Source organism: Phalaenopsis equestris, unplaced genomic scaffold, assembly GCF_001263595.1.
Source record: "Phalaenopsis equestris unplaced genomic scaffold, ASM126359v1 Scaffold234231, whole genome shotgun sequence".
Taxonomy (NCBI): domain Eukaryota; kingdom Viridiplantae; phylum Streptophyta; class Magnoliopsida; order Asparagales; family Orchidaceae; genus Phalaenopsis; species Phalaenopsis equestris.
In genome coordinates this window covers 312582-327034 of record NW_018252152.1, presented here as the reverse complement: position 1 = coordinate 327034, position 14453 = coordinate 312582, and the positions used below count along the sequence as shown (strand labels likewise).

The 14453-nt window shown below is 34.8% G+C and overlaps 1 protein-coding gene across 1 annotated transcript in view; it reads left to right on the top strand.

Annotated features, from left to right (window-relative positions):
• LOC110038874 (kinesin-like protein KIN-7D, chloroplastic) overlaps nt 1–14453 on the top strand; it is a 160284-nt gene that overhangs the window by 11593 nt on the left and 134238 nt on the right. The window contains exons 3-4 of the mRNA XM_020743794.1: nt 11328–11417; nt 12390–12442. Of these exons, the coding sequence (XP_020599453.1) occupies nt 11328–11417; nt 12390–12442 (143 nt within the window). The remainder of the gene's footprint in view (nt 1–11327; nt 11418–12389; nt 12443–14453) is intronic.

The window sequence follows — 14453 nt, the reverse complement described above, 5'->3', positions numbered from 1 at the left end:
ACCCTCTTTCAGCTTCATTTGCTCAAAATCCTTTCGAATTAGCTCAAGTTTAGGGTTTCCATAAAGAAACCTACCTATTAAGAACAGTCGGCAGGGCGCAGCTAGGGTGGAGATCTCTGCCTCAGTGAGAAAGATTGCAGGTTTGCCGTTTTTACGGGAAGCTTTTTTGGGAAATCCGGTTTCTATGCCAAGAGCAAAATTGTCGTGGTTTCGTTGCTGAAACATATTCGAAAGAGGGGCGGAGACAGGGTTATCACTTCAAAAGAGGGCAGCGGCGTAGGAACGTCCTGAAGCCATTTCTTCAGCAAGCTGTCGATCGACGCAGACTCTTCTCTGCCACAATCGACGATACCAACGCGAGATGTCAGCTTCTGTGAGGAGGAAGATGCGATGCGATCTGTCGGCTTCGAACAGAGGCGACGAGATGCGATCCGTCGGCTTCGAACAGAGGCGACGAGATGCGATCCGTCGACTTCGAAAGAGACGACGATATGCGATCTGTCAGCTTTGAACATAGACGACGAGAAGCGAGCAGCAGTCGACTTCGAGGTCGCGAGCCGACGACGATGGAGAGACGATGCCGGAGTAATGATCTTCGATAAGGATTACTAGGGTTCGACATGGGTCGAAACCCTAGCAGAGCCGAGCGTGGGGCTTGACTTGTCTTATAAAAATGTACTCTTACAGAAAGATGTGAATATGAAATTTAAACTCTTAAGCAAACAAGTGCAACATACGTTGAAAACAAGTAAACTAAATAACTATTACATGGTACAGCTCACCCCATGCCTAGACCAACAACGAATTAGGATTCTCCTTATTTTGAGTTTGCCTAACATACTCCTTTATTAATGGTGAAAAAACTTTATAAAACATTTGTACTCTTCTACATAGAGCTTGTACACCCCCAAATCTAGGTTACAACTAGTTCAGCACATTCACAAAGGCCTCTAATACTTTGAGAGCAGTAGAAAATGTAAAATACAGAAGTTTTATGACAAGTATTTAATTAATACTGCAAAGAGAAAAACATGGAAAACAAATATCGATCTTACAAACAATGATCATCTCTTAACAAATGCAAACTTTCATGCAATGATTTCGCACTTGTATGCTCACAGATTATGAAGTGTTCCCTTCAAATCTTTGAAAACTGAGAATATAGCTGAGAAAGATAGGATATCAAAACTCTTTCTTAGATTAAATAAAAATATCAATGAAGTTGGAGGTTGGGTATTTGGGACAAAAATTCTTTTATATCTTCAGGAAGTGCTCTTTAAGTCTGGAATGAAGAAAATTCAAAAAATATTATGGTGGAAAACAAACGAGTTGTCTTTTATGTTAAAGACTCAACACTTGCTTTTCAAGCAATGTAGGGATTAAGGGTACTGTCACTACTAACTTTTTTGCCTCCAATGAAAATTTGACAATGAAAGAAAGAAAGACATCCTGAAGAATATTGTTTTACTGCTGATTCTTGATTTTCTGTTACCTCGCCTGGACACTGCCAATTTAGTTCTCTAAAGAAATCCATTTGTTCCATTGTTGGAAAAGGGTATTGAAATATTGGCCAATTAAAGAGGCCCCCTTGTTGAAGATCATGGATGTTGCCTTAAATTTTGAGTTATTTTCCAGGTTTTTTACTGTGTTTGTAGATTTTCTTTGCAGCATCCCTGATTTTTTTTGTGGTTCTATGGAACATGAAATTTTGATCAATTTCACTTTTTATAGTATTGATAAGCTTGAATATTACCATGTTGTTTTTATATCTTTATATTCTTAAATTTAGGTGTGCTTTTTAAGTAGACATGGTTACATAAGTGAGAGTCTTCTTATCCTCTTTCTCTTGCGAACATCATAATCGATATGGCCTTCTTGAGACAGTTTTTATTGCTCTATATATGTCCAATATTTGATGGGTTGGAAAAGCTTTCTTGACTGCTGATGTTGCCATGACGAGTAAAATCATGTTTAGAGGTGGCATCCGAGGAGAAACTTCTATTAAATGCCCTTCTGTATTTAAACATCACCACAATTAAGATGGAATAGCAAAGAGAATAACTTAGATAATCAAGTGGGATTGGAAGATCAAATAAGATAATTCTAATACAATGTCGAAATCATTGGGAGAGAAAAACTTGTGTTCTTGTTCATCGAGGTACCAGCATGTACAAAATTTATATATCATATAATACTCAATTTTATGACAGTTTGTAAACAAACAATTCAGAGAACATGTGAATTTCCGTCAATAATTTTATTCTCTTATATAAGATGTGTGTTTGCCAAAGAAGTGGGAATCAAATTTGAATCGAAACCAAAATGTTCAATAGTGTAAACTACGGTGTAATTGCAAGCAGCACCCTCTACTTTTTTCGATCCATGCTTGGGGCAGAGAAGTCAAGGAGATTGATTAGAGTGATATGGGGTCCGTTCGGGTGACTGAAACATAGCTGGTTTCCATCTTTAGGTCCAAACCATCCACTGGTGATGCATTTTCTAGACCGCAAGCTGTAGGAATATTCTCTGAAACAGTACCGCCTTATGTTTCTTTTGAAACAGGATCTAATTATTTTTTTAAAGATTAAACTATTAAGCAAATAACAACCACTACAAACCTTTATCCCACTAAGTGGGGTCGGCAACATGAATCCTTTTTCTCATTTGCGTCCTATTGAGTGTCATATTGCGTCCTATTGAGTGTCATATTGTCATTTAATTCTGATAAATTAAGATCATTTTTTATACAATATGCCTAAGTCTTTCTAGGTTTGCCTCTGACTTTCTTAACATAAGTCGAATCTAAAACATATACTTTCTTAATCGAATCATCGGATGGTCGACATTTAATTTGATCAAACCATCTAAGAAGACTCTCTCTAATTTTGTCCGTCACTGGAGCTACGCCAACCATATCACGGATATATTAATTTTCACATTTTGTCTCTAAGTGGAAAGCCACTCATCCACTTAGTTATTCTCTTCTCAACAGCACTTAACTTAGTTTTATGCTTCTCTTTTAAAGACCAACATGCAGCGCCATAGAGCATTGCAAGGATCACCACTATCTTATAAAGTTTTCCCTTTAGTCTAAATGTGGTTTTCTATCACACAATAGGCCCGAAGCATTCCTCCACTTCAACCAACCAACTTGAATTCTCCTAATAATATCTCCATCTATATCACCATCACTTTGAGCAATAGACCCCATATTTCTAATGCGTTCACAACTTTTAATAATTTTAATAATTTGATCACCCATGATCACCCATAGTTACAATTCTGCACTAGAGCTACTACTACTAAAATTACATTCCATGTATTTGGTTTTAGTTCTACTCAAACGAAGGCCTTTAGACTTGAAGGTAGGCCTCCATAATTCAAGTTTTCCCTAAGTTTTTTCTCTTATTTTATTCACGAGAAAGATATCATCAACAAAAACATACACCAAGTTACATCCTCCTGTAAATGTCCAGTAAGAGCATCCATAACTAAAGCAAAAAGATATCAAAAAAAAGTCGTTCCCTGATGTAATCCAACAGAAATGGGAAAATATTTGGCAACAGAAATGCAGAAAAGGGGAAATATTTTGGCAATCCTCCTGTTCGAGCACAAGTAACAACTCTAGTATACATATCTTTAATGACTTGAATATAAGTCATAACAAAACTTTTTTCTCAAGAACTCTCCAAATGATATATCTTGGAACCTTATCGTAAGCTTTTTATCAATAAAAATCATTTGTAGATCATCTTTATTATATTTGAACTTTTCCATCAAACCTCTCAATAAATGTATAGCTTCCATAGTAGATCTGCTCGACAAATAAGTGTAGCATAGAATAGAAATATGTCGAAAAAACACGACAATTTCTATATGGTTCGGCTAAGCCTGGGCATTCTTACATTTATCACCATATGCACGAATAATGATTCTTATGTTCAATTTGCTTTGCAAACTCCTTTCTAAAAGATGATGAAATTGATACAATCTATGTACTCTCATATGATAGGCTTGCATATGACCCATGCTAATGCTATAATGATCTCGATCATAATCACAATCTTGTATGACTTTATGGGCAAAACAAAACATAAAATGCGAATGTTGAAGACAAACATTTAAACAGTATTGTAAACAGAAAAAAAAAGAAAAAAAAAGGAAAAAAAAAAGGAAAAAAAGGAAAAAAAAAACCAAACTGATCTTGCAAATGTTGATAATCACTTTACAACTTTGAAATTTTTTGCAAGGGATTTGTCTTTGCATAAACTATGAAGTGTTGATTTTAGATCCTTAAACATAAAAAAATGAAGTTTTGTTTTTGAATAGTTTTTGAAAAGTATTTGGTTCTAGATTTTTGACAATAAAACATATAATCTATATTTTCCTATTACTAATGTTAACTCAAAGAGCTGGATTTCAGTTTTGGAAGCAAATTAAATGTTTTAAATGGCTTTAGAAAGTTTAGATACTCATTTTTAACCATTTAGAAAATTTTTAATGACTCAAAAAGTTGTTATTTGTACTGGGATTGGAATCAATGCTAAGAGTTTCTATTATTATTTATACCTTTCCTTATGTCAAATCACGAGCATGTTGGTATCCTTTGTGAAGCATGGTACAGGGAAGCAAAAAGAGGAAAGGTATAAATTTTTATATTTGTAACTTCTGAAATATGATATATGTATGTTTGTATGTACTTATGATGTTATCTATCATATTGTCTTGAAACGCATTTTGGATTATATGGCGATAAAGTTAAAATATATTTTTGATTATATTAGTGGATTACCTTTTTATTGTACAATTTAATCATAAAATTCACTTTGTAAAAAAATACTTGAAATTGTGAGTGATAAGTAAAGTGAGTTGGAATATTTGTGAAACTTGAATGAGCAAAATTCAAATAGATTTTGGATATTGCAAGAATATATTTTGTTACTTTGATAGCCATTTAAATTTGATTTTGAATGTTGTGAGCAAGTGGGCAGATTGCAAATATATAGATCTATGACCCCTACGACTCTTGAAAACACCATAAGATTATCATGTTTAAGTTACCTTTTTTGAGGTTTTGAAGTATTTTTTGGGCATGTAAGAACTTCCAATTCCCCAATCTCCTTGGTCAATTGAATCATGTATGAGTTAATCTTCCACTTAAGCTTTAGATTCATGCCATCATTCAAACTTCAAATCACTTGAATGTAATGCATTAAATCCATAAGTCATGAAATTATTATCTTTAATTTAGTTGCATTTAACTTGAAGCTTTTGGGTTTAATATCTAATATCGATGTTTTCTATCTGAATAATAATCCCTTCAAAATGAAATTTAATATCATGTATATATCACATAAATAGCTTAAGAACTAACAAACAGCTGTTGTTTGATTACAAGTATATTATAAAATTTCATCATTTGTGTATTTTTTTGAAGTTGACTTAATTTTCAACAATGAACCCTCACTATCATTAATCACTTGGTATGTATTTACCAATTTCAATTTTATAGTGTCCACACTAAATGAGAATACTAAAACAAGGCAATATAATCTTCAAAATGGAAAAAATAAAAGGAAAAAATGAACACTTTTTTATACCACTATTTGACCATACATACTTGGCATTGTGATTATGGTTGACCACTATCACTTACCCCTCTTGAATAGAAACTTTACCATCATCTATAGAAATATTGGATGCTAAGCTATAAATTAAATTAAAAAAAAAAAAAAACACTATACTCGCATATGCTAACTAAGTAGTGGTTTGTTTTTCATGGCCTTGTTTAACTCTTAAAATTAGAAATAAAAGTTAGATACTATTTTCAACATGTCAAATGCATGTCATATTGTGTTGTATGGCGCAGTGCGACACACCCTCAACGCCATCTGTACGGTGTAGCACACCACACCAATATATTGTGCTCTGTTTGGGCTATGTATGGACAATGACACATTGCTTTCATTACACACTTTAAGCTAATTTTTAAGATTTAATATGAAAGAATAAAGGAGGATATATGCCCATACAGTACAATTCTTTTATATTTACATGCCTAACACCTGCAAATTATTATTTTCTTATATATCACTCTAATTTGCGACATCAGACAAAAAATGCCACTAATACTAATTTTTTTAAGTGAAATAGACATTTTTCATACGTATATTTTGACGTGATTATGATAAAGTTTTATATATATAATATTACCTTAGATGCTGAATATGTAAACAAGTAAGAATTGTTTGGTACATATATAAATTTTACAAATTAATATGTAGATTTTAAACTTTTTATGTTTTATTATCATGATGTTTATTTTTTTAATTTAATAGCCTTTCATATTTATTTGTATGTTTTTATAATTTTTATAATATTTTAAGTTTTATTTATAATGGAATATGTTGCGCTATGTGTAGTGTGCTATGGCTCGACAAAACCTTTGTCTTATCGTGTGCCATTTGCCATTGACAAATATAGTTGTAGTTGGAGCTTCTAATCGAGCTGACTTGAGTCAAGTATATTGTAGGTTGAACCTGACTTGGTAATATTATAAGTTGTTCGTGTTCGCCTTGAGCTTATGTCAAGCTTTCACATGATGTTCAAGATTAACTTGTTTAAAATTTTCAATACTTTATTTGTTTATGTTAATTGATAGAGTATTTAAAAGAGTTAATAAACAACTAAAAATTCAAAGAAGTATTTGGGATTTTATATAACATTTTTAACAAAATGATTTTACATATCTAAATAACTAATTAATTGAAATTTTAAATTAGCATCTAATTATTTAATACAGACTATGTAAGACAATATATAAGTTGCAAGTAAGTTTTTTTTTGTAATTAAATAAAGAAATAAGAACTAGCGATCGTACGATGAGGTTCTCAGGCACGAGATAAGAGATTGTTGGTGAAACGTGAGAGGGAAAGTAAGGTTTGCAAGCAGGAGAATAGGGTTTACGATTTAATATATTTTTATTTGTTGACTTTTATTAATTTCATTTATTAATAATTAATGATTAATAAATTTATTATAAGCAAATTATAATATAAAAATCATGTGTAATTATCATATAATTAATTAATTAATTAAAATTTATATAATTGTTAATTAATTTATTAAATACATAATTAATAGGAATTAATGAATATGTATATACTTTATAAAGCCCAAAAAGACTAATATATTAACTAGAAAAAAAGATACATATACAATGTGTTGAAGGACCCAAACATGACACCCTGTCCATGTCCACACCAAAACCCCAAACATGACACCCTGTCCACACCAAAACCACAAGTGGTTCCAAAACTAAAAAATAGAGAAAAGTACAGTAAAGACATAAAGAAAAAGCCTAAAAAGGCTGAAATACAAAGTAGCAGATGGCTAGAGAGCAACCCAATTTGGTTTTGCCTCTGCCTCTGGTTCTAGGAAAGGAGCAAACTAATAAGTTGGTAAGATGATTGCCATTGCCAGTAGTAACCAATGTATCATCCAATATGTTCCCTAGCTGGAGTCGGCCTCCTTCCTTCTGGAATAGACCTGTCATTCCTCTTCCGAAGGTTGGCTCACTTGATCTTGATTTAAAGTTTGCTGGAGAGGTGCAAATTGTTGAACATTAGAAACAACATGTTGTACCGACTGATCTGCTATTGGATCAAATGAGCACTTTCGTTTGTCTTGACATGTAAGTAAGTCTTTTTTAATAAAAGTGGGTGGTATAAACACAACTGGATCTGTAGCTGTAGTACGTTGTTCTTCTTCAGGAACTACGGTGTTGGGAAGAGGATCGGGTTGCAATTTCTCAACGTGGATAATAGGTGGCTGTTGTTTAGTGATATTCGACCTTAGATGATGATGCAAATGATAACAAATAGTAGAGCTGTGACCAAACATACTACAATGAGAGCAATAAGTAGGGTGTGGTTCGATTTCAATCTTTTTCCAATACCCGTTGTGAGTGATTCCAATCCACACCTCATCCGGAGCGGGTTGAGTGATATCCCTCTCAACTAACACACAAGCCACAGAGAGCCTGGTGACAGCAAGCTTAGGACTATCAACCCTGAGAGGCTTACGGTAAACAGTTGCTAAGGAGTAGAAAATTTTCTAATTGAACAGATGTAATTTTAACCCCAAAAATTTTATCCAAACTGGAATGATAGGGGACCGCATTTGGGTCGAAACCAACAATCCACTTCAGAATTTTCATATAACTGTTGTCGATCTTGATAAATTTCCGAGAAAAGTTTCGGGTATAATCAACATTATGAGATAACTGAATCAGTATGTGTTGACCGTCAAGTAAATCAATATTCCAACTGCTCAATAGCTTCATAGCCTCAAACTCTTTTCGAATAATTTTCAATTTTGGGTTATCGTAAAGAAATTTCCCCACTAGAGCAAAACACCAAGAGGACGCGGAGTACTGGTTTCAACCTCTGTGAGAATAAGAGCAGACTTCTCATTTTTTCTCCAATTTTTTATGAAGGTGTGATCGCCACCACCTTCAAGAGCATCGTGAAAAGATTGAGAAACATTGCAAGATTTACTTATACGAAAACCAGTCTCTGATTCTGAAAGAGGAGCACAAGTAGGAATCGAGAGGTCGCCGACAAGTGTAGTAGCATAGGAACGGATATCCATCTCTGTCGACAAGATTCTGCCGGACAGAAAGCGAGGAGACGTCATCTGAAAGGTAATGCAAAAATGCGGGCAGAGCACCGAGAAACGCGACCAAGCGAGCAGAGCAACAGCTCTGTCGCCAGACCGAGACGACGCGAGGAGGCGTCTTGGACAGACGAGGACGCCGTCTGGGAAGAAATACATAAACTCGGCCTGCTTCATCGTCTGGAAGGGTGCAAAGTCGAGAGCCTGCCGCCAGAAACACGCGAACGTGAAAGACAACAACAAACAACGACGCGAGCACCGACGTCGACGAAGACGAAGCACGAGGGAAATAGAAACGCAAGAGAGATGATCCGAAAGCTAGGGTTCATTGTGAGGATATATATATATATATATATAAGTTATAACTATAAGTAAAAATGAGAATGAATTAAGTTAATTTATTTAAATTGAATTAATTAATAAATATATATTAATAAAATCAATATATTATTAATAATTAATTCTAAAATATTATTTTAATTATAATATTACTGTCAAATTTATAATTAAATAAGTTTTACATAATAAAATTTTATTTAAATAATATATCAGATATGATATCTTATATCATCGAGCATAATATTGAGTATTTAATAAATTTCTTGGTGAACAATAAATTAGTTTGCTCATGAATATAAAATAAATAATTTGGATTATTTTTATGTTTAATTAATTCAAGCTCGTTTATTTATAAATTAAACAAATGAGCGAAGTTTGTGTTATTCATCGAGTGGATTGGTCATTTACAATCCTAGTTGTGGGTGTGCTTATGATTGCAAATGGATTGAGCTTTTGACAAGGTACTCCTAACTCAACTGGATAAGAGCTTGCTAATGTTGTTTGATTACCTAATTGAGAAAGTTTGAACATTTTTATAAATTCTCTGTTGTTAAATGAATAAGCTTAAACGCCTCCTTGTTCGATTCGTTTATGTTCGCGAACAATATCATTTAAAGCTCGCAACAAACTATTTAAGAAGCTCTATTTAAAATTCATAAATAAGATCGATTTACTGCTTATGAATAGAATCTGTTAAAGCTTAATTTAAGGTTGTGAATAAGCTCAATTAAAATCTTAATTTAAAATTCATTCATATTAAATTAAATTAAATTATAATTTGGAGTACATAAAATGAAATAGTGACTTATATTTTTAGCTGTTCATTTATTTTACGCAGTCATATGCTTATTTTAGTTACATTTGATAGTTCATTCCTTTAAAAGCTCATTTAATTTTATAAGATAAAAGAGTAACTCATTTATTAGTTCAATAAAACTCATTTGATTAGAAAATAAGTAGCTCAAACAAACTATTCATTATTTTATTTGATAAATTTTATTTGATTAGAAAATAATAACACAATAACACTAATTTTAATTTGCTCAATAAGGTTGTTTGAATAGAAATTAAGTAGCTTAATAGTTTACTCATTAGTTTTCCGATAATGACTTCATTATCATCATATGAAACTATCAAGATCCAAACTCAAATAGGAAAAATGCTTAAACATAAACACATAGCTCGATTAGAGCTCGAGCATGACTTAAGCTCAAGCTCGAATTTTATAATCAAGTTCAAGCTTGAATACAACCGAAAAGCTCGATTTAAGCTCAGATTTTATAAACAAGCTCAAGCTTGAACACCACTTAGTTCGACTCGGCTCTGTTTGTTTACAACCCTTGTGCTCATGTTTGGCATGGACATTTAAGGCTTTTTGAAATGTTCATACGCAATCACCCATACACCTCACAAATGCCTTAAAGAGATTCACAAAAATTAACAAAAATAAATATTAAATTATAGTTGATCCAAGAAGTGAATTCACATGGTTAATTGTGTTTTGCAGATGGCATCTATCTTTAAAAGATGTTGATAATAAACCCAAATTCTGATGGTTTAAGTATCAGATTTTCTTTTGTGATTTTGGATGCTTTTTCCTAGTCGTTTTGCGTGTTTTTTATTCCACTTATTAATCATCGGTGTATCCGTGTGACTAGTTACTCTAGAGACATGCTTTTGGTATTTTTTTTTCCTTTTTGAAGATGCCAGCGTAAGAAACAAAAAGTTGTGTTCTGATACTTTTTTACCTTGAAATATGACTTGTACACTTATTTTTAGCTGAGCCTTGAGTACGGATTAATCACATAGTTGCAAATGTCCATTCTGGTTTGCATTTTTGTGCCTGATTGATGCATTTCTTCTTCTTGCTGACATTATAAAGTTGATTTGCCTCGGAAGTGCTATAGGCAAACTCAGAACAGAGTTTCATTTTATAGAATTCATGTTTCAAAAAGTTAAACCAGAAAAGGTCTCTTGTTCTCCCTATATTAACTTTAATATGCTTATTGTTGATCCATCTATTGTTGATCCTAATTTTAAATAATTTATTTTTAAAATAAAATAGATCTCAGTAAAAGGTAGGATTTTCATTCAATACTTTTTATGACATGCCATTGTAATCAATTATAATTTTATGCCTCCTTTTTAATATTACGTTTTGTATATTATGTTTGTATTTTTCAAAATTGTAATGCTTTTGATGGAACATTATTCTTGTATGTACTTGTAAATTGTTGTCATGGAAGGCAAGCTATGCTTTGTTTACACGTGAAGTATATTTGCGTTCATATTTGTTTTGGCAATGTTTACAGATAGAGTTTTTGGACCTACAACTACGACTAGGCTTGTGTATGATGTTGCAGCTCAACATATTGTTAGCGGTGCTATGGAGGGCATAAATGGTAATATGTTTTAAATGGTTTATTCTTATGTTGATTCTTTTGTGAGATTGTGATAATGGATTTGGATGTTTAGTTATTTTGTACGTGTGCTTGCATCAAAAGATATGCAGTGCATTAAACCTGCCAATGCCGTGTTTGGGGGGGTTATTTCAAACCTGTTACGTCTAGGTTATAATTTAGATCATTTATTTAGCCCGTGTTCACTTTCATGTATACATGGGCTTATGCATGGATATGAAGGCTTTTCATTGTCAGTTTCTTGTATTCTTTTCATGCATTTAATCTTATATAGATTTTCATTTGGAAAAGATGGCTGGAGATATAATTTTCCTAGAAGCACAGGTAATATGATAAATTAATAGAATAAATTCTAGGTGCTCTGCTGAAAGTCTGTAGTAGGATAAACTATAAAATACAGTAGGTCTATAGATGGCATTTGAAATCACAGCAATACGTTGAGAATTATTTCAAAATGAAAATTTTGTAGCTTGAAATTGACCAATACCCACAATTTATTAAAATGAGGGGCAGTGAAGTTGTCGCTTCACTTCTAACTGCATTGAAGAATATGGCCATGCAACTGTCCAAAGAGGTGAGGTGCTATACCAGAAACACCATGTTTGGAGAACTGTTGTCATCTTGTTTGGATTTTCCTAGGTAAGTACTTCAACGGGCTCAGTTAGCTCATTCCATTATACTGGCATGAAGCTAGGTTGAAGGCAATATGAGGAATAATGACTTTTCTGAAGTTTTTTAATGTTGCTGCTTGACATGTTATTCTCTTTCCTCTAATAATATTAATAAGGGTATTTGTACGCCATTGGAGCATATGATGCTTATATTACATTTTTTTTTACGCATGTTGACATTTGAAGTACATGTTCCTCAAAAACTTGGTGATTACTATAATTTTATTTTATCAGTGGTTTTATTTTTATAGAGTTCCTAAGCATGCATATGTTCATTCTGTAGGAACCATTTTTGCTTATGGAGTTACAAGCAGTGGAAAGACCCATACAATGCATGTGAGTATTGCAACTATATCAATATGATTCTCTTTGATGAATGCACTTGTAAAAGTCCAAATCTGTCTCATCATTGCACAGAAACTTAAAACATGTTGCCACTGACTTTATCCATTAAGGACAAGAGGGTAATGCAACATTTATGTCATGCTATTGACAAACAAATTTTCTCCCCTTGAACTGTTAATTCAGTTATGTGCAAATGATGGATAGACTTAAGGTGTTAAGCATTGTTTATTAATGATTAGTACTATTTTGAGTGAATCCTATAAGTAAAACCACTGACATTGTAATCTAGAAGGCACAATTGTGACACTGCCTATATATTTAATGCTATCCAGACATTCATGTAATTTTTTTTGCTATTATGTTTAGCAATGATTGCTTAATGTCTTTCCTCAAAAGCAAGGTAATTGTTGACCTCATTTTTAGTGAGGTCTTAGTCTCCTAATCTTAGAACCTAGGACCTAGCTTTAGGAGTTCTTATTGACCATCCTAGCGGACTAGCAATGGAGCCCACCTCCCGTAGAACTTCAAGCCACTTTTTGACTCATTTTTGTGAAGAACTCGCATGAGTGGTTCCGAGCACTCAACTTCTAGTTGTAAGGGCTAAGGACCAACATGTAGAGGGCCCGAAATTGAGTTCCTATAGGATCAAACAGCCTTAGGTGAACCCTTTGTGACTCGATTACTCGCTAACGACACACTTCACACACTCACTGCATCACACACGACTTTAACTTGAATTGACTCGCCCGTCGGCGAACTCGTCCGGACGACCCCGGATGACGAAACTGACTGCACCGACGCGTCCGGAACGTCAACTTTAGCTAGGAAGGACACCCATATTGCCAGGGTTACACGCGTGCACAAATGACACGAATATCGATGCACATTTTTTTTTTTAATTTAACGGGACGCGATTCAGTGCAATTTGGGCTGGACTCGAGCCTAACACAGGCTAAATGATTTCAGATTTCAAATTTTAAATTTCAAATTTATCAATTAATCCCCCATTAAACTTTTCCATTTAAGCAGTGTGCCTAAAAGGAAATAATTCAATTCCCCGCCAATGCTTTTCAAGTAACGGCTCTCGACCCCGCTCCTTTCATGAATTCGACCCCGCGCTCGCCTTCTTCCCCCTCTCGACACTATTTGAGACCCTCACAACCGAAAGCTTCTGTTTTTCGTTCCTCCCCCTGCACCGAGAACATTCCTCGCTCGATATACGATTCGACTTCCTCTTCCGCCTGACGCTCAATCTCGACTCCCTACTCCCGCTCGGCTCGGAGGTTTCCTCGCGTTGGGTTCCCGTGGCATCGAACGAAACCGCCTCCTCTCTTCCTCGAATCGCTCCTTCCCCGCTCGACACCCCGCTCGACCCCGTCTCCTGCACCGAAACCGCATTCGCCGGCTCGCCTCCTCCCTGCGACGAAGGAACCCAATCTCCTGCGCACTCGCCCGCACATCCCGCCTCTGCGCTCACATCCCGTCTCTGCGATCCCCCTCCGCACTTCGCTCCTTCCTCCTCCCGCTCGATCCCGATCCTTCCTGCACCGAAACCGCAAATCCCATCCTCCGCTCTGCTCCGATTCCGTCTCCCGCACCGACGCCGCAACCTCCTTCTTCCTCCTCACCTGCTTCGACTCCCTCCTCTGTACCGAAGCTCTCGCCATCCCTTCTGCACCGAAGCTTCCAATTCCCTCACCTCTCGATCGAACCTGAGATCCGAGATTCAGTCGCACTTCCTTTTTTCCTCCTTCCTTCGGTGAGGTCCAACCGGAGCCCCTTCCTTTCCCAACTGACAATTCTGCAGGAAAACGATTTGGACAATCAGCACAGGAAGTCAGTTGTGCAAGCTCCACCTATCCAACCCAATCCTCTGACCGTTCACATCTCTGTGAGTTCTTGCAAGATCCCAAACACAAACTTATATTTTATTTGGATTTTATTTATGTCCAATTTAGGTCCATATCTTGTTATTTCTGTTATTGTGTTTTTATTTCTGATA